The 20,566-nt window shown below is 39.8% G+C and overlaps 1 protein-coding gene across 3 annotated transcripts in view; it reads right to left on the bottom strand.

Moving 5' to 3' along the window:
• Positions 1-4,009: 4,009 nt before the first annotated feature.
• The window catches only part of LOC144060465 (glutamate receptor-interacting protein 2-like), a 37,939-nt gene continuing 21,382 nt past the window's right edge, over positions 4,010-20,566 (bottom strand). Inside the window, exons 10-24 of one of the 3 annotated variants that reach the window (XM_077580066.1) lie at positions 18,592-18,720; positions 15,922-16,047; positions 15,382-15,568; positions 13,547-13,692; positions 13,382-13,462; positions 12,927-12,990; positions 12,479-12,624; positions 11,494-11,638; positions 11,070-11,236; positions 9,474-9,656; positions 9,250-9,403; positions 8,454-8,568; positions 8,017-8,211; positions 7,003-7,149; positions 4,010-5,178 (exon numbers count right to left, since the gene is read on the bottom strand). In XM_077580066.1, the coding sequence (XP_077436192.1) occupies positions 4,978-5,178; positions 7,003-7,149; positions 8,017-8,211; positions 8,454-8,568; positions 9,250-9,403; positions 9,474-9,656; positions 11,070-11,236; positions 11,494-11,638; positions 12,479-12,624; positions 12,927-12,990; positions 13,382-13,462; positions 13,547-13,692; positions 15,382-15,568; positions 15,922-16,047; positions 18,592-18,720 (2,186 nt within the window). In that variant the 3' untranslated portion in view covers positions 4,010-4,977. Of the gene's footprint in view, positions 5,179-7,002; positions 7,150-8,016; positions 8,212-8,453; positions 8,569-9,249; positions 9,404-9,473; positions 9,657-11,069; positions 11,324-11,493; positions 11,639-12,478; positions 12,625-12,926; positions 12,991-13,381; positions 13,463-13,546; positions 13,693-15,381; positions 15,569-15,921; positions 16,084-18,591; positions 18,721-20,566 lie in introns of all 3 variants that reach the window. The other 2 variants (XM_077580059.1, XM_077580074.1) reach the window with 2 other exon arrangements.

Consider the following 20,566-nt stretch of genomic DNA (forward strand, 5'->3'; position numbering starts at 1 on the left):
TGCTGGATGAGTCCATTCATTGTGTTATGTGTTGTGACACGAGCGCAAAAACAAAAGTAGGTTACAAAATTTACCAAAAAAACATACATTGACAATGTTAAAACATTAGACAGCAAACTTTAAAAATATTTAGCATAAGGAAGTTTAAAAATAATAATTAAATAGGAAAAAACATGATTTGAAACGGTTTAAAAGACCTAAATCAAAGGTATGTGGAAAAAAAAAAGCAAAGTTTTCAACACGGATTTAAAATCATTTACACTCTGGGCTGACTTTACTTCTGTTGGCAGCTTATTCCATTAGTGTGCAGCATAACAGCTAAATGCAGCTTCACCATGTTTATTTGGAACTCTGGGTTCCACTAGTTGGCCCAAGTCTGCAGATGTCAGAGCCCCGCTGGGTTTGTATTCATTCAGCATTTCTTGAATATATTCAGGACCCAAACCATCAAGTGATTTATAGACCAGTAGCAGAATTTTAAAATCTATTCTACAGCTAACTGGGACTTTGGTCTTCGGTCAGAACTCGAGTTGCAGAAAGGCGGAGTGATTTCAGACTAACAGGAAAGAAATTTGGTGGACTTCTACAGTAAACGACATGCAAAAAATTCGGGAAATAATAGTAAAAGGCATGGCTCAGTGGTTTGAGTGGTCATCTCCCATCTGTGAGGTTGTGGGTTCGAACCTCCCCCCTGGTAGCTATGTCGAAGTGTCCTTGTTCAGCAAGACACTGAACCCTAATTTGCTCCCAGTGGGACATGGCAGCAGCTGACCACGTGTGAATGTGAGGCTTAAATTTTAAAGCGCTTTGGGCATGTTGTGGAGTAGATCTTTTCCTCCACGTGTTCGTTTTCTTTTCGGGTAATGAGAATACAGGCTGGAGATCGATGAACAGTTCCTTCAAAGCTTTTATTTCTACAGAATATTCCGGGCACAAGTGAGTTACAGACAATGGCTGTAGCCTCTCACAAGTGCGAAGATTACAGAGGACTTACAATATTCTTATACTATCTTGAAGGGCTGTACCACACAGTTTCCAGTAAACAGTTCAACCGGAGTTGACCGGACGTACAGAGAAACATTCAAGGACACTATTCAGACACAAAACAAAAGCCCATTTGAGGAATAGAGGAGGTTTTTCAGTCATGACTGCACCTGGCAGAAATTGCGATAAGACTCACAAAGATACATCCACAGAACAAAGCTCTACTGAGGAAATAAGGAAATTAAAACAATTATGACAAAATCTGGGCAAAAGACCCTTTTAAAAGCGCTATGTAAAAAGCAGTCCATTTACCATTTACCAAATGTGGTGCCCCGACAGGCACAGTAATAGCCGGCTTTACATGGAGACTTTTTAGTCATTCCGATCTCTGGCGTTTACATTTGAGGTGATCCATTCCTATCTGCCGTTTATATGCTCCCCTAATTTAATCGGATCAGCCCCGCGGTAGCCGCAAGAGCCACGGACATTGTAGAAAAGTTGTTTATTTCCTAAGTCTAATATGTTCAACTTTGTTATTTACGTAACTGAGACAATTACTAATTAGCATAATTTGTATCCTCTTTTCATTGGAAAGTGAGTTCACGTGACATGACTGATCCTCGCGCTCGTGCTTGTGGCCGATAAAACAGAATCAGTCTTCGCCAGCAGCAATAGGGAGTCAGGCGCTATAGTGTAAACGGTGTTGTGATTTGTCCAGCAGTGTGCGTCGATGACTAGTAAGTTATATTATTCTAATTTACTTGTCTGTAAGCATCTGGTCAGAACCAGCCATAGCTTGTTCACCCAAATTACTTGTTACTTGTTAAGAGTGTTTAGACGACGTTCCTCATGCGCATGTTATCGCGTAGTAATTTTAAGTTGATGTTGCGCTGCTAAGCTAGACACCGGAAGTGTCACCATTTTTAGTTTCAAAATAAGAGCGCATACCGGAAGTGCTGTTTTAAATGTCACTAGCTTAACTGCGCTTGTTTAATTTGCCCTGTTTAATGTGAGTGTCTTAACCGAAGTTGCATACATTTGCTTATTGGCCTATTTTCCGTCTTTAGGAAACCACATACAGACACACAAACCACACATTCCTACACACCTACAGTCACACCTTACACCAATAGCCCACAAATACTGAATGAATATTGTATGAAGATGGAATTTCTGATAGTGGTAACATTTAACATCTAGATAAAAACAGTTTAAAGTACTTTAAAAAAGTATGTTAAAAACAAGTTCTCCCCTCGCAGACAAGCTCCGGGAAGATGCCATCATTTTAGTGGGTGGAAACGACGATGTCATGACGCATTTACGTCAAGACAGAGCATGCGTGTTGCTGCACGCAGCCCCGCCATTCCGATTGAAGTGTATACATGACACTCGTTCTTATTGACGAAAGGAATAAATAAATAAATAAATTTTAAAAAAGGAATATACCACCCCTGTGATTCCAAATGAAATTCCATTCAGATTCAGCCTTTTCATTCTGATTGACGTGTTTATATGGAGCATTTTCATTCCATTCGGATTCATTCTAATCGGAATACATGGCTTCATGTAAACCGGGCTAGTGATGGACGGAGCGCTCCAACACATGAATCCAAATCCATAATATTTTGCCACTTCCTGGTAGGCCGTTTAGGCAACCACTTCCAAATATGGGCAGACTTGGATTGCGACATCTGGAAGAGCAAGTGCAGTGTGAAAAGGTGATTTGAAAAGGAGTCATATCTGTGAAAGTTTTTTAATAAATGAGTGGTTGTCTACATTTTACTCCGTTTTTACTTCAAATGTATTATTGTGGTAGTGGATCAAGGCAATTTATTTATTTATTTTTATGTCATACTTCTGGACTTAACTAGGTTACCGAAAATGTCTACTGATAAAGGGCTCTGCTTAAAGTTCCTCTCCCATTTCAAGTACTACGTAATCTTTATGGGAACCTTTTTTTCCCCTCTCCCCCCTCCCCCCCTTATTGCCACTTGTACAGCCAGTCACACTCTCTGTTGTAGCTCATTGACACTTCACCTAAAAAGCCAAGCCCAGTATATGACCCACTATAAAGCAAACCTCATCCATTAGGCAAGAACTGTAAGGCATGAGACACGCACACGGATGCAAACACTCCCTAACACACTGACTACGAATGATCTTTGACCTCATACAGCGCGATGTAAACACTCAATGTTTGATTAGAGCATTGTCCAGTCACAGGGAAACTCCATGAACTTACTTTTCAAGTCTATTTCAGGTCAAAGGAGAAAAGTTTCCATTAGAGCAGTGATACTAGTATGTGAAAGAATCACTCAATTAAAGGCGAAAAAAAAGTACATTGAAAACATGAAATACAGTCAAATACATTGGTATAAAGTTTGTAGCCCGTTTAAAACCTTTTTTTTATTTTTTATCGTTTACCCTTCTGTTGTGTTTGTCTCTTAACAATGTTCGTGGGTCAATGTGACCCGTTCTGTTTAATCATATCATGTAACACAATGCAATTTTTTTTTTTTTTAAAACAAAAACAAAGGCCAGCAGACAAAATTGAACCGAAGCTGTTTATTTTTTTCTACATTTTGAATTTAACCCGCAACTTAACAGGGTTTGCCCTGTTGTGTTTGTCTCTTAACAATGTTCATGAGTAAATGTGACCCGTTCTGTTTAATCATCAAAAAATATAACACAATGCAATATTTTAAAAAGAAAAATTTGAAAAACAAAGGCCAGCAGACAAAGTTGCACCTATTTTTATTTTTTTTCTAGAATTTACAAACAAGTCAATTTGACCTGAAACATAACAGGAGGGTTAAATAAGTTGTATTTTAACTTTTTATGACAAAAAAATTATTCATGAATATTTTAGCTTTTTTTATGCAATATATTTTAAATTGGTACTTTGAGAGCAAAGTAGTTTTTTTTTTAGCTGGCACATGATGCCATTTTTTATTTATATATTTATTTATTTATTATCTCTTGACCTCAGCCCCTTTCTTCGCTCATGGAACCAAAAGCAAACGAGTCAAGGGTTTTAAAACTTTTATTACAAAAAAAGAAAGAAATAAATACATCTTGGCTTATTATACATTAAAAAAAACATGTCCAAATAAAACCCCACATTCAGTATAACAACTCACGCAAGTCATTTTTACATGCATGTAAGAGAAATAAAAAGTTACTTTACACCAAAATAGAATGATAACATTTGATTGATATATACAAAGCTTTTTAAAAAATAGGCCTCTGTAGACGTTTGACTGCCGAGCGTTGACATGCTAACGCTGTGCGGGTCTTGAAGGCCGTGCATACAGCAGCCAATACAGGATGTCAACGCTTCATTTGAACTGGAGGCGTATTTGGGAGGGGCACGTTCGCAACAACCCCATGGAGGTAAACAACACATGACACTGGGGGCTTCTGTAAGTTAATAAGTCACTTGCTGAGCTCGTACCAACAACACGGGGTCAGGCGGTGGTCCAAAAAGAAAAAAAGAAAAAAAACAAACACAAGTCCGACAATTCCCATCAAGTGAAAACGTGCATGTGGTGATGTTGAGAATGTGAAGTGGATAAAAATACAGTGCGACATTAGCAGAAAACATTCCCAAGGACGTCCACGAGAAAACCAAACATGTCTTTGCAAGCATTCATGAGATTAACATATACGATGAAACCTTTTATGATGCTTGGCTGCTAGCAGTTGAGAAATCTATTTGGGGTAGACTGGACCTTCTTTGTGGGAACATGGGCAGTAAGCCAAGAAAATAATCTTATGTTATATAACACCTTGCAATGGAAATGGGTGGTGGGTGGGTGGTGGTGGGGTACCCGGAGAACTGGAGCCCCCTCTGAAAAGCATCATGTGAACATAGTGATTAACACCGGTTGTGCCCTGGATGCTGTGAGCGTCCGGCAGGTGCCATGTGACTGATCAGCGTGTGTGTGATGTAATGCGTGTGTGTGAGGTGCCATCCCGTCAATGTGTTGGTGCTCAGAGGGCAATGCTGTTGGTGCGGTGCTCAGAAAAGCAGAGCAGTGAAATGGAAGGGTCGTAGCGGTCGCCGGGCAGACCCCTGCCGTCTAACGTTCCCATTGGACTCCTGCTAATGACCAGATCCAGGATGGCTCCCGCTTCCGTAATCAGGGGCACAGTGAGACAGCAGTCCAAGTCTCTGGTCCGCACACGGTTCACCTGGAACAAGACATCAAATCTTTTGGATGATGTTTTCATTTGGTATGTGACTTGTGGAACCTTATCCACATCTGTGTCAATTCGTGAATTGACACTCATCAATACCATAAAAAAAAAAATAAGAAACTAGGATGAGGTAAAAACAAAAGGAATGTGGGTACGTTTCCATGAGAAATGGGAAACGGGTTTCCCCAAAAAATTTCTTCGCAAATACCAAACTGCAAAGTCTCATAGGCATATATTCTTTATCCTCTGTGAAACAACAGATTTAATTGCAATTTAACAGAATAATTTATAGTGGTTGTAAAAGTCGTCTTTGTGTCTGCATGACTGTATTGTACTGCCCCCCAGTGGCCAAATTGTGCACACTAGAAGGAGCTGAATTAAATTAGAAGTGGTTCCTCGGAGTTTGAACACAATTCGTTCCTGTGAAATGTTCTAAGTCCGAATTGTTCAACCTCCAAAAAAATTTTCCCATAGGAAATAATTTAAATGCAATTAAACCGTTCCCAAACTCCTAAAATAGAAAATTTCTATTTATGTAAAAAAAAAAAACATGTACACCCTGTACAGTATTAAAACAATAAAAAAATACCTTGATAAATACCATGATAAATGCTATGTTAATACATGCTTTAGTTTAGTTCAGTGCTGAGTTGGTGGATTTTACATTGGGCATATTGTTAGACTACTAAGGGGTCCTTGTGCGCTGTTTAGCGTCAGGCACATTGTTGAACAGCTAAGGGGGGTCCTCGTGCCAGTATTTACAGAAGTAGTCACAGTAGTTACAATGGCGCAATAATCTTCCTAAATCCACTATACGTCTTTCTTTGGGCCCATTGCGGATCAAATTGGCCTGAAAAAAGATATCGAAATGCACTTGCGAATGTACGGAGCACCTCCGGGAGTATTCACCCGCTCTGACCTGAAAATGAGCAGCACGTCGTCTCAACGTGAGCACTCGGCTACCCGTTCAAGGTACGTTTGGCTTTGCTTGGGTGTTCGTACTCCGAGAATAAGGTCAAACTCCGAGACATTTTTTTGGTCGATGCCCGATTTGTACAAGTTCCAAGACGCTCGAACTCAGAGGTTCCACTGTGTTTATGATACACAAACGGGACTTGACTTCCAAGCAGGGTCATGATGACTTAAAACAGTTGTGACAAAATGGAGGTACATTCAGCTGTCAGAATGTGTGACCTCAGCTTTTAAAGCACCAATTTCTTGCCCTGCTCAGCATGATAGCAACAAAGCACAACTTCTCAAATAGACAAAAAATGTGCGCCATCTAGTGGTATGTTGTGTCATTTCAGTAAGAGCACTTAACAGTAAATAGATGAGGTATTCAGCAAATATTTGGCTAGCGAATCATGACTAGGAGGGGAAATCCTCCTTATACACATATATTCATATTGGTGCATTTCTGCATTACCAAACACCGGCAAGAATGTCCCTGAAGGGTACATAAAAAAAGCTTCATTATACTAATCTGAACTTGGGGATTCAAGTCATGCAAAACAAACTAAACAAAATTGTGAATATTTTTTGTCAAGAAAATAATTGTTCTCTAAACCACTAAAACAATATTCAAACTAGCATTAGCATTACCCCTGGCTATGTCTACTTTCCTCCATGCTAAGCTATGCTAAAATAAACAATACAAACGGCCGTCGTCTCTTGCTAATGTATCTGCTTCCAATTTTCCTCCATGCTAAGGTAATTATTGGTTACAACTTTGTATTAGTTTCTATTGTCTCCCAATAACCGTAAACAACTGTAAACGTCAAGAGAAACCACGTTTGAGTTGACAGAAATAAGAGTCACCTGAAGTATACGATCGTAAGGCTTCAGGCCCGCCTGGTCAGCCGGGCCTTTAGGGCGGATCATGTTGACAAACACTCCTTTTTCCACAAGCCCGTCAGATACACTGAAGCCAAAGTCACGGCTCTCGGGGTCCTTTCTGATGGTCACCTGCATACATGTAATAAAGATATTGTACATTTATATCTATCAAAGTGACTCCGTGATTTTGAATGAAGTAATAAAAAAGTCAACCGCATCAATGTACTTTCAAATGTTGGGACTAACGACACACAGCTGTTTTATGACCACACAGTAGCTTTGATTTGCTGCCATGATGACTTCCAATGATAACAAATGAGTAGTTTCAACTCAAAATATGATATTACCCAAACTGCACTGACTCACCAAGTCAGTCTATGAAGGACAGACTCCATCGAGATATGTACTCGGAAAACACAATCTGATAAACATACACACATATGGTGAGAGTGGAGCAGATATTTTTCATCTTAACTCATTCACTCGCAGCCATTTTCACTGAAGCAACCCCCTTCTCACCTGGCTGTTTTACTGGATTTTATCTGATTTTGCAAGGCCCGCAGAATATTGTGTTCAATTGCTAAAAAAAAAAACATGCAACCTACCAAAAGAAAGATTAGAGTCTCTTTCATCAAGAAAAAAAGTATATGTCTATCTGTTTCTATTTTGCAGCAATTAGTATTAGAATTTCGCTAAGTTTCATCATTATTCACAAATCGATAAATGAGCTTGTTTGCAACATGGCCCTGGTTGATCGCTTCTACTCTGCTGGCCGTTTTTGTAATAACTAACATTGTTTCAACTGTTTTGTGCAGTTGAGGCCGCATCAAAGCCCTCTGTATGCTCTTGCACCAAAAAAAAAAACGTATAAATACGTCTTTGGGACACTTAAAATAGAACATATTTATACGTTTTGGGGAGCAAATGAGTTATTGTGATCTACGTAATTTTAAAACCAAGTCATTGCAGATTTTCACAAAAACGAGCCCACGCTACCTTGTGCAGGGCCATCGAGGACAAACTATTGGAGCCTCCGCCACATCCAGTCAACATGTTGATGTTGCTCCTGTTCTTATTTGCCACTTTCGGTTCCTCTTGTTTAATGGGACTTATTTCTGACAGAAACATTGAGTCTTCATCGGTCTTGGTTTCCTCAAGGTACAGACTCAAAGCGCTACCCGTCATAGATGCCTGTAAGAGCGCACGCACACACAAAACGGGGGGGGGGAAATGACAGCGTGGTATGCATTGAAGCTATTTGAATGTGTTGTGCTTTGTAAACATCACTTCGCATGGCAACAGGTGTCCTGTCTGCCCTGTCTGATTTAATAGCAGATTACACACACAAGAGATTATCATAAAGCTTCATCTGGCATGACCATATAGCCCGGCAAGCCAGACGGGGAGAAGGAGCCTGAGAAACGAAGGCCTACCTCCAGCTCCCTGAGGATCTCAGACTGGCCACAAGTCTCCAGGTCCTGCAGAGCCTGCGACCAGAAGCTATCGTCCTGATTCAGGGTGCCATGGCAATGAGGGGGGCTGATGAATCTACGACAATGCAGGAACCACAACATGAGAGCAGTCTTGCCGTCTTGAGGCCGTGCTGCCTTCGAGAGCAGCGTGGGAAATTGTAGGGATGAGGGTTTTTTGGAGGGTTAAGGAGAGTCCCTTTGAAAGTCTCAAAACCACACTGGACACATCTCAAACACTGAAGAGTCCATCACAAATATTTTCTCTTTTACTAAATACAAAAGTCATTTCCACCCCCTACCCCCACAAAAAAATAGAACAATGAAAGCATGTGACCCAAAAAAAAAAAAAAAGACAAAAAAAAAAGTACAAGGAGACATATGGCTGACGTGTCCTGATGTGTTTTGGTGTGGACATGAAAAAGGTGACACACCAAAGAGCTTGTGGGCAATTAGTAAAGCAGATCAGAGAGAGAATACCTGAGAAAGAAGAAGAAAAAAAAGGACAGTTTGGACAAGCAAACAAAACATGAAAGCATCAATTGACAAGCAAACGCTTCTGTGGCACTTTAATATCCATCTATCTCTAGCTACGGTATGACTCACAGTGCAGTTTGCCTTTGTCAAAGAAATCAAACATAAAGAAAAGCAAAGCAGAGAAGCTCACGGAAATAAAGCTCAATGAGAGAATTACAGCTGCACTGACATAAAAAGGAGGCGACAGGAGGGAAACTGGAGCAGAAGGCCTGCGCTTTCTTACCCAGGCATCTTGTCCCAGTCATCCTCACTTAGTCTCCCGTCGTAGAGACCCGTGTGCTGCATCAGGCCTGCAGAGCTGGACCCGACTGGGCTCCTGTACTTTGTTCTCCTCCAATCATTGGGATTTAACAAGATATCTTTGTGAAGATATGTTCCTAAAAAAACAATACAAAATCTTAGAAGGAAGGAGTCTGTTTTGGAAAGAACATACTCTCCCGACCTCACCTTGGCTACCGTAGCCGGCGTCGCATCCCGAGCCGTCCCAGGAGCTCATTGCGGAGTCAATGCTGGGCACGGTGGCGGAGTACATCTCGGAGTGTTTACCGATTCTCTGCGAATCCATCAGTTCATCCTCAAGGTCACTCAGAAAGCCAGCTTCTCTGTCCAGAAGCCGCCGACCATCATATTCTGGAAGCAAGCAGTGACCACAGGACCAAAAGGTTGAACCACATGAGGCTAGGCTAGGCTAGGCACCAGGTAGCTATAGCTCAGTTTTGAAAAATAAAATAAAAAATACAAACATTTCCCATCTTATTGTTCCTGTAGTATGAGTGTTTTTTGTTTGTTTTTAATGAGAACACCGTCTTGAAATTAAGTTTTGCAACCAGCTATGAGTGCTAGCGGACTTCCTACCATGGAAGATTACATAGCAGCTAACTACCATAGCTAGCATCAGCTTGTTGCCTCTCTGACATTATTTTACGAAGCAGAGAAGTCAATAGGCCTACTCATTTTTTTTTGCCAAATAAGTACTTCTACAATTGTGCTCAAATTACATTTTGCTGGCATTATATCTAAAGCCTGTATCTAACTGAGAGGAGAGCGCGTGCGACGCTAGCGAATGTTGATTTCATGTCAGGGTTCATCAGCATTTGCTCAAGGTCACAACGGATCCTAAACGTTCTCTAAACAGTTTTAATGGTTCTTTAAACAGTGGTGTTTTCTTGTTACAATGACATTTTTAACATGTGACGAGAATAAAAATAGTAAAACTGTTTAAAAAAAACATTAAAACTGTTTAGAGAATGTTTGGAAACTGTTGCGACCTTGAGTGAACCTCGACGTCTAATCAACATTCGCTAGCGTCACAAATGTTTGCCTCCTCCTGGGGGATACGTGCTTAAGTTTACCACCAATTGTTATGTATGTTCAAAATTACTGCATGATAGACTAACTTAAGTTACTACACTTTTTTTTTTAAAGAAAAAATATTATTTATGATTGCTGTTGTTGTTGTAGGTTTATACTTATTTAATACATATTGCGATTAAATGTTGAAGTGTTTATCTTTTCTTTTTTTTTACCTTAACATGGTAAATTTTTAGTATTGAAACAAATGTGTTTTTTAACAATGAAAGTGTTCAAAGAAAAAAAAAGTTATTTACCCAAACATTTCAAAAGAATACATTTTATAGCTGTAACTCATACCATAAGATTGTGAAACAGTGATAGCCTATCTTTTTTGAAAGGTTATAATACCATCAGAATATAGTCCATCAATCATGTTAACTATGTTTGATTTTCCACCTCATCCATTCTTTAATCAACGTACCCGTTTAAATATAAATTAACTGGAGGGCCATCTTCTTAACTGACACTGTACACATTCAAACTACGGTGGTAGAGAAGAAGGCTAAATTTGTTCAATTTGTCCCCCCACCACCCCCCCCCCCCCACCACCCCCCAAATCGCTCCACTTTGGTCAAATGACTTGTAAGAATTTGTTTACTTGCAGTGCCTTTGGAAAAAGCTCAAATTTCTGCCTCAAAGTACGTGTGATGTCACAGTGACGGCCTTTAAGACCAAATGTGCTTTTCTTGCCATGAGAACGAGGAGACGCCGACACGCGGTCTGCTTGTTTCTTGATCTTGAGGGTGACCGACTCCCCGGCCATCTGCAGGAGGTGGATAGCCTCGCTCAGAGTTTTGCCTTTCAGACTGACCCCATTGATAGCCAGCACGCGGTCCCCTATGTGAATGGCCCCGGTCCTGCAGAGTTTGGAGAGAGGAGGAGACGGAGATACCAGACAGTGCTGACAGCCAGGACGGATCGGACTGAGACGGACAAAAGGGCTTCTTGTAATAGAAAACAGAAATGAGACAGCCATTGTTTACGGTCTTATTCAACGGAAAACATTTACACAAGGGGCATTAGCGTCACTTCTGTATCTGATGCAAATGTCACCCTTCGTTTTAACGACTACCTTGACCCTCGCCCGTCACTCGCACCCTCGCCCACGTCTCACCTCTCAGCCAGGCCTTTCTTGGTTAGACCCGAAATGACGATGGGGTCAAAGGGCTCCTCCGTGCCTGAAATGGTGATCCCCAGTGGTCCGTTATATCTCTTCAGCTCCACAGTGTAGATGATGGAACCAGACATCTCCAGTTCATCTAGAGAGTAAATGTTCACTCAGTGTAACTAAAACTGATGTCAATGTTGACCATCGTATATCAGATTGCCAAACCACTGTGCAATTCCACATACTAGAATTATTCACACTGAATAATGTATCTTTGTTCATCTATCCATGCCAGTAACACATTTTCTTCTACAAGATGGCGGCCGATAATTAATCTGTATTGCCATTGCCTTGCTTGAATGGCACCCGTGCAGACGCACATATGGTGCATGCCTAAAATGGCCGCTGCATGCAACAGAAAAAGAAATGGCTTCCTGTGTTCAGCTAAAGTGGCCCAGATTATACACTCAGTAAATTTGTGATTCAAAAGGAGATCATCATGATTTTAACTCATTCACTGCCATTGACGGTTATAGACGTAAAAAAATCATTTAAACTATTTCTATTACTTTAAAAAAAATATATCTACTTTTGAGTGTGAAAACCTAGATTTTTTTTATTGTACATTTAGAACAGATATAAAATTTGTGATTAATTGTGATTTAACAATTGAATTCATGCGATTAATTAAAAAAATTTAATCACCTGACCTGAGGCCTAATTTTTAACAATCATCGTCAGGCGATTACATTTTTTAAAATTGTAATTAATCGCATGACTTCACTAGTTAACTCATGATTAATCACAAATTTTATATCTGTTCTAAATGTACATTTTCATACTCTTGTTAACAAAAGTGGAAAAAAAATGTTAAACTAATAGAAAAAGTTCAAATGAATTTTTGACGTTTATAGCCGTCAATGGCAGTGAATGAGTTAATCTATACTTTGAGCCATTTTTCTAATGTAAAACTTCTTGCTGTGATCTCTACCAATGTTGTCCTCGTCTTTCTGTATTCGGAGCTTGACCATGTCTTCGGCCTGATCCAAGACGTGCATGGCGTCCTCTATGGTGCAGTCGTCAAGACGCACGCTGTCGATGGCCAGCAGTCTGTCGCCGGGCTCCAGCGTGCCCGTCCTGAAAGTGCAAAAGGGGCCAAAGCTGTTCGGTGGAACTTGGGGAGCTGCTCCTGACTCGCAACGTGAATCCTATTATGAATTAATTGGGCTCATAAGGGGTGACCGCAACCTCACCCTCAACCCTAATCAACACTTTGCCCTCCTCAGACATACTTCCACTGAACTACATTTTATGGTCAATCCAATTATGATTTGAAAGATTTGCTATGATTTTTTTGTGTGTGTGTGAATAATCCTGCACACAGATAAAGTGATGTTGATGAAGCAGTCATGTTACAAGTTTGTGATTAAATAACATACCTGTGTGCTATGCTTCCTTTTCTGATATCAGAGATGATGAGCGGCTTGCCCGGCTTCTTACTTGCTAGTATTCAAAAACATAAAAGACAGGAAAAGAGTGAATGTTTTGATCTTATCGTTTGTGCGTTAATACTTGAAATGATTTAATATTTGAAGACTTTAAATGAGATCTAAAATAAGATCTGTAGCTAGTCTTTTGTTGTTGTTCTGTGATTTATGATATTTACAATGGTTTGTTTTGTTTTTTAATGTAGGCTAATAGGACCCCAAAAAATTGTCAGGTAATGTTATATGTTCTTATTGAATTTCTTATTTTAAGAATAATAGCAGATCCAACCCCCTGCCCCCCATAAACCTCCTGTAGTAGATGTTATTAGAGTGTGGAAATTGTGTTCATGCGCAGCATCATCAACCCAATACTGTACCCTGCTGGCCAGTTTTATAGCAACACTCACCACTGATTGTGATCCCCATTTCCATTCCTCTTCGCTTGGGTAGTTTGACATGGAATGTACCGCTGCTAGGAACCACAGACTCTAATGAACAGAATCATATGTACATGTAGATGGCTTTACAGCCCTTGTGAGGATATGTACAATAAATAAATAAATAAATTGTACCTGCAACATCAAACTCAATCTCCACTGCGACCTTATTGGCCAGAGCAGAATCTCTGAGCAGCTGATGGGCCTCCTCCAAAGTGCCATCTTCAGTCGGGATGCCATTGATGGACAAGAGTCGATCTCCAACTTGTATGAAGCCACACCTGCAGACAGAAGCACAACATGGCAGCAGATGCAACAACCACAACCATAAACATTTTAAAAACAAAACATGTTTTGGTAAAGGCAGACTGTGCGATAAAGCTGTCTCGTGGTGTATCTAACGTTTTAGTCAATGAGTGTGTAGTTTGTTCCTAAATTCCCTAAAAAATAAATAGCTTACCCTTGGGAAATCACGTCACGCCTACAAAATAAAGTCCTGTCATCAAATATTAATTGGCCAACATCCCCGCAGCAGATTAAGCTTGCATGGAGGCTTAGGCGTTAACATCCCAGTGGGAGGCTCACGTGGACCGCACAACTGTCCCACTGCTGCTTGACTTAAATGGTGTCACACAGGGGAGGTGACCCCGGGGCAAAACCATCATTAATTCTAAGGACAAGGACACTACACACTGGGCCAGGCCAAAGAGGCACATAGGACAAACGCGAACAAATTTGTGTTGACAAGGACATTTAAAAAAAAAAAAAAAAAAAAAAGAAGTTGGTTTGAAAATGTGTCTGCACGAAGCAAAAAGTGCCAGATGATCTTTCCTCATTGAAATAAATGTAACTTACAATCAAAAAAAAAATAATGTTCAGAACGTGGTTTATGATACCAGAACTAGCACTATATAATATTGTACTTAATTAAAACAAATTAGTGACACAATTAATATAAATGAAAGAATTTTCACCACATTTTTCAATTCAATTGCCAGCGCTGCTCCTTCTGATGTTCAAAACTTGCCCACTTGGGGGCAGTATAATACACACACATCAACAGTTTGTAAACTGCAGTAATAATCCTTTTTCACAAAAGATTAAAAAAAAAAAAAAAAAAAAAAAAAAAAAACTATATACCTTTTTTCAAATGTCACTGGTGCTACTTGTTAGCACATCTATGACATTTTGCATTGTTTGTTAGCATTACACAAAACAGTAAGTTGTTTTAAACAGTAGGGTCAAAAAGAACCCAACTATGGGTCAAAAATGGACTGACCCTCTCCTTGGGTAAAAAATGGACTGATCCTCTACTTGGGTCAATTTGACCCGAGTCACGAAATAGGTCTTTTAGTGTAAAACAACTCCTACATATTGGTCAGATCCTTTACTTTGGTCAAAAAATTGGATAATTTTGTATAAAACAACCCAGAAAGTTGGGTCATATTGACCCATAAAGTGGATCGGTCCATTATTTTTTTTTAAATTATCCTTAATTGGGTTACTTTTGACCCAACTGTTTGTTTTACAGCAAACTGCTGCTTGTTGTGAATTGAATTCACTGCCATCGATCAACTCCATAATTTAGCTTCAGTTTGGAAAAATAGCAATAGCCTAACCTTGAACACATTTAAGAGTGCTTTATTGCTCTTCGGTGGAGGAACAGACAATGTCAAGCCTGAACAACTGCTCACATTCAAATCCAAGCATAATCCACATGCAAAGTAAGTATTTATGCTCCTTTATGCATATGAAAAATGTTGGAAGAGGAACAAAGCGAGAAAAAAACATCTCGTGTCTGACGGCGTGATGCATCTCTAATGTGTCTGCCTTCAAACCAAATACTCACGAGGCTAAAATTAGCTTGCTTGATGTGTCATTGCCTGGCTGAATGATTAGCACTCCATGTTCAAGGTGACCCCCCCGTACTGTATATGATTTGGGCTTCCTATTTGGCGTCTGTGCATTACCTCTCAGCCGGGCTGTCTGGTTCAATGAAGCGGATGATGGGAGGAGCAGAAAGAGTTTCTGTGGCAAAGACACCCCCCTGCAGCTGGATCCCAAAACCTGTAAGCGGATCCCCCCTCAGCACCACCTCGCTCACTTCCACGTGGAAAACTTGCCCTCCGGGGCCCACAGAACTGGATGCCAGCGACACTATGTGAGAGAGGGGACATCATGGGCGAGAGATTAGTGGAAACGTGGCACATAAACGCAATATCAGGAACTGGTGTGAAATAAAAACGGGCACGCACTAGTCTACTGCTCACACAAGGTGACAGAAAAGAAATGAGTCATTCAGAAGTGTCAAGTCACATTTTAGATTAACAATGAGGCACACTGGCAGGATGAAACTACAACAAAAGTATTTTAACGTAAAGCTCATTGCAAATGAATAGAAATAAAAGGAAAAAAATCCTGCTGCTAACATTTTTTTTTTATATCTTTAAATGGGTATTACTAATTCCCAGCAGTCTTGAATGAAGCACAAGTTTAGCAGTTTGTCATACAAGAGCTCTTGTGGTCCTTCTTCCTGTTCCGCCGCTTGCCGGTTGAGGTCCGAGGGCTGGTGGGTGCGGTGGGCACCATGGGGCAGGGCAGCGTGCTGCTCCCCTGGCTGCTGAAGCCCGAAGTGGCTGTGGAGGAAGGGGAGAAGCCACCACTCACCAGAGCTGCAGACATGAGACATTGCATTCTACTTATCGACAGCCTCGGGGGGAGCTAAGAGCAATGTTTCCCAGGCTCATATTTTATATTAGAAAAATGTAAAATGCTTCATGTAAAGAATATTAATTTAATTTAATGTCAGAAAATTGTGATCAATCATCACCAAAATTCACTTGCACATCTCTACTTATGCCCACTTCAATTTCTGAACATAGAACGACTGCCCCAATATTTTGGATTTGATGGACATTAAGCGTTTTCACCTCTACAGGTGCTCACTTGAATGACAAAAACACTTGACGTCCATAAAATCTAAAATATGGGGGCGATAGTACTCATATTTTCAGAGGTTGAAGTGAGCATAAGCGTAAAAGAAATATCAAAATTTTTCAGAGTGACAATTGATGGCACTTTTCAGACGTTAAGCTTTTTCTCTATAGTGAGTGTCAATGGAGAGGAAAAGGCTTAAAGAGGAAGTCAACCCTATTTATTATTATTTTTTGACAATCTGCTCTAAGCAGCCCCACTAGCCTAAATACGGTATTTTGGTTAATATTGTGAATATGAGTGAAGCAGCAAAATCCAGCCTTTTTTAATTTTAGTTTTTTAGCAATTTAATTTCATTTGATTAGTTTATTTAACAGGGACAACGCAATCAGACATAGACAGTAAACAGAGCTAGCATCTGATGTTGAGCATTAAGAGTTTTGCAGATTATAATTTACAACCCCTACCCCTGAATATCAGAAGGCGGCCAATCACAGCTCAGCTTCAGAAAACAGGTGAGCTGTGATTGGTCGTTGCGTGAGCCACTGTGATGTCATGTCAGTCGACAGCAAGCAGAATGGCCGTCCCCTGAGATGGATAAAAACTGTTGGATTTTGCTGCATAACTCATTTTCCACAAATGTAGTATTAATCAAAATGTCATGTTTAAACTATAATGAGGTCACATATAACATATTATTATCAAGAAAAGTTTAAGGTTGACTTACACGTTAATGTCTGTAAAACCCAAACGCCATTGGTAGTGATCGTTGTGTTATTTTCAAAGGTCAAAGTAGCATAAGTAGAGACGTCAACATAAATTTGGGCAAAGACTGATGCATGATTTATGCTAAGCTTACGTTTAGCGTTATAGACTGCCCAACTCGGTTTATTGCTTTTCTTCTTCCTTTGTCATACTACTTGTAGAATAAAGGGTAAATGCTGCACTTCAAATCTTTGCTGTTACAGACAAAACATTTTTTTTGCAAATTTGTATGTTGTTAATTGAAATATATTTATTTCTATTTTCTTGTTTGTTTTCTTTAGCTTTAATAAATATACAATGCTATTTACTGAGAGAGTGGGGGTGGGGCAAAATGTTGGGGATAATAGCGTGTGGATTTTTTAATTACACTTCATAAAACCATTTTTTTTCTTTCCACGTTTTCATATTTATATGTTTTACAACTAAGTACTATAATGCCCTAAAATTGTTGGTGTTTTAAAAAAAAAAAATCATATTTTTTTAAAGGGGCTAGAGCAGGGTGTCCAAACTTTTTCCTTTTGGGGCCGCATACAGAAAAAAATCGAAGGATGCAAGGGCCCCTTTTATCGATTTTATTAAACACACTTAAACCACACAATCAAGCAACTATGTACGAGTTATTTTAGCAAGCCTTTTTTTGTTCTTTTAGTTATTTTTAACACCTGTTAAAGGCATAAGGCTAACAATTTGGGATTTTTCATGATTTTCTGGCGGCTCATAACCCTGCAACCCACTAGAATAGATCCACCCCTGCCCCATATTTAGAACCAAAGCAAGAGTAATTGGTAACAAGGATACAATTCCTAAAGCAGTGTTGGCTTTATGATCTTAATCATTTTATGATCACATATTAGACCTCGAAAGACAGCTGATAGTGGAGGATGTATTTTTTTATTCTGAAACTGAAATCTCTTAATTTATTAGAATTAAGTCGAGAGAAACTGCATTGCTATTAGCTGTAAATCGTTTCTTTACATATCTAGAAAACCTCTCCAAGTCTAATTTATGATTAGTAGTAGTTGTCAGGTGTGTCACAACCCACCCCTTTGTCAACACCCGCAATCAATGAGGTTGCAGGCCAAGTCAAAAATTATTTTTGCATATAGGCTGAGGGCCACAAGATAATGGATGGCGGGCAGGAAATGGCCCCCGGGCCATAGTTTGGTCACCACTAAACTCAATTATTCACGGATTCACCTCGTGCAGATGTTTTGGTTAAACTATCGCCCATTATATGCGGAAAGTTGTATAAATAGCAGAAGGCTAATTGCGCCGTTTATGTTGCTGGCATAGACACATGGACCAAGATACATTTAAATAAGTCATGTTCAGACAAATGACTGACATTTGATCATTTCCTGATGCGCTCTTGCGTCCATTCACGCTCATAGTGCAGCACGTGACATTAAAAAAAAAAGTATGCGTTTGTCGAGGTTGCGAAGATTTAAGCTCCTTCGATGATGTCACAAACGATGACTTACGTTTGCAGTGGTCCTGCTGGTTGTGCAGGTGGCTTGGGCTGCTCCATGTCTTGCCGTGGCTGGCGTGTGGGGGCAGGCAGAAGTTGCCGCTTTGCTCCCACTGATGATGGCTGCTCTTCTGTACTTTGACTGCAGCGGCAAACAGGCACTTATGAGTAAAAGGCAAACCCGCTCTAGTGTTGTGCACGTTTCTAAATCCTGCCCGTGAAATCACACTTCCATTCCCGTGTCTAAAATTGTACCAAAACACACACCGCCTGTGGGATTATTCGGAGCAGAGTAATTGATATTTAATGTCTTTCGTCGCAGTGCAACTAATCCTTTGGTTTGATGTGTTAAGAATGTTTGACGCGCACTGATGGTAAGTGGTGGAAGGTGAAAATCCAGAACCTTACTTTTACTGGCAAACTTCCAAATAACTGCGTTGAAATTGGAAATCATGTTAAGGATGTCATTTTCTAAAAAGCCCCAAGGTGCAAAAAGGCTGTGCGCAAGTTGACTGCCGGGCATGATGCTGCTGTCCTGCAGCAGGAAGCATACGCCGTTATTGGCCACAGCTGAATGCTTGACGTCTAATGAGGCGCAATGGACAAGGTGTCAAACTCAAGGCCTGCGGGCCAGATCCAGCCCCACGCATCGTTTTATGTGCCACTCTTGGCTGAAAATTTGCCATGAAAATGTGAATAAACCATTGCAGGAACAGTTATGTAATAGATTGGCTTCTAATACATGAAGTAAGGGACTTAAAGTGTCACTGCCTCATGCTAGCTACACGCTAAGTCCATCAACAAACACAGTGCATTTCTGCTTCTGGCCAGCAGACGTGAGCCTTATATTTAAAAAAAAATATATTTTTATTTTAATTTAAATGCTCAAACTAGTTAGTGTGGCACGTGACTGTATTGTTCATTTCCTAAAAACAAAAAGATTTAAGCTTTTGTTTCATTTGGCACAAAGAGTGGTTAGCACATCCACCTCTCAGTTCTGAGGTCCTGTGTGGAGTTTGCATGAAGGTACCGGTCCCAGTTGTTCAAGAAGCCTCAGTAATATTAATTGATAATTTGATGCTGAGGATAAAGAATATATGCCTGTGAGTACTGTTATGGTATATTGTCTGTGTTACTTCACTATTTGTGTTTCTCAACCAGGTCCATGGTGAAATTGAAAGAGGTCTTTGAAAATAAATGATATTTATGATATTTATAGAAATAGGATGTCCTTTATCTACCTGGACCAGGACTGTATCGAATCGAATTTTTTTGTTGTCTCGGACTTGAATCGTATTCCTTGGCGTTTGACTTGGACTTGTTTCTGATTTGGCCATTGCAAATATTTTTATTGGTTCAACTGAGTAAAACAATGTTTTCATTCCTTAATTCAGATGGTCACAATAGACTGGCATTGACATTGGCTACCAGGTGAACATAAAGAGATTTCTCTAATTTTGTGGTCGTGAAAATAGTATTTTTCTGTCTTAAGGATTAGTCTGGATTTCATCTGGACTTGGAACTTTGTGACTCGAACTTGACTTGGACTCAATAAAGGTGGACTTGACTTCAGCCCCGACCTGAACTACTGAGGGTAACGAGATTTTTTATTTTTTATTCCACCTGTTTCACAAGTGTAATTCATTATATTTTAATAAGAAATGTCGCTCCCATTTTAATTGTTAAAGTTTCTAGATAACGCTTTTAATACAAGTTCAATATGATCTGCATTCTTTTGTAGTTCTACTCACACTCACGTTTCCCCCATTCATCATTCATCCAATGCTTTTAACTCATTCACTGCCATTGACGCCTATCCATTTTAACTATTTCTATTAGTTTAACATTTTTTTCCCACTTTGGTTAACAAGAGTATGAAAACCTAGAATATTTTTATTGCACATTTAAAACAGATATAAAATTTGTGATTAATCGTGAGTTAACTAGTGAAGTCATGTGATTAATTACAATTAAAAAATTTAATCACC

Source organism: Vanacampus margaritifer, chromosome 1, assembly GCF_051991255.1.
Source record: "Vanacampus margaritifer isolate UIUO_Vmar chromosome 1, RoL_Vmar_1.0, whole genome shotgun sequence".
NCBI classification, from domain to species: Eukaryota; Metazoa; Chordata; class Actinopteri; order Syngnathiformes; family Syngnathidae; genus Vanacampus; species Vanacampus margaritifer.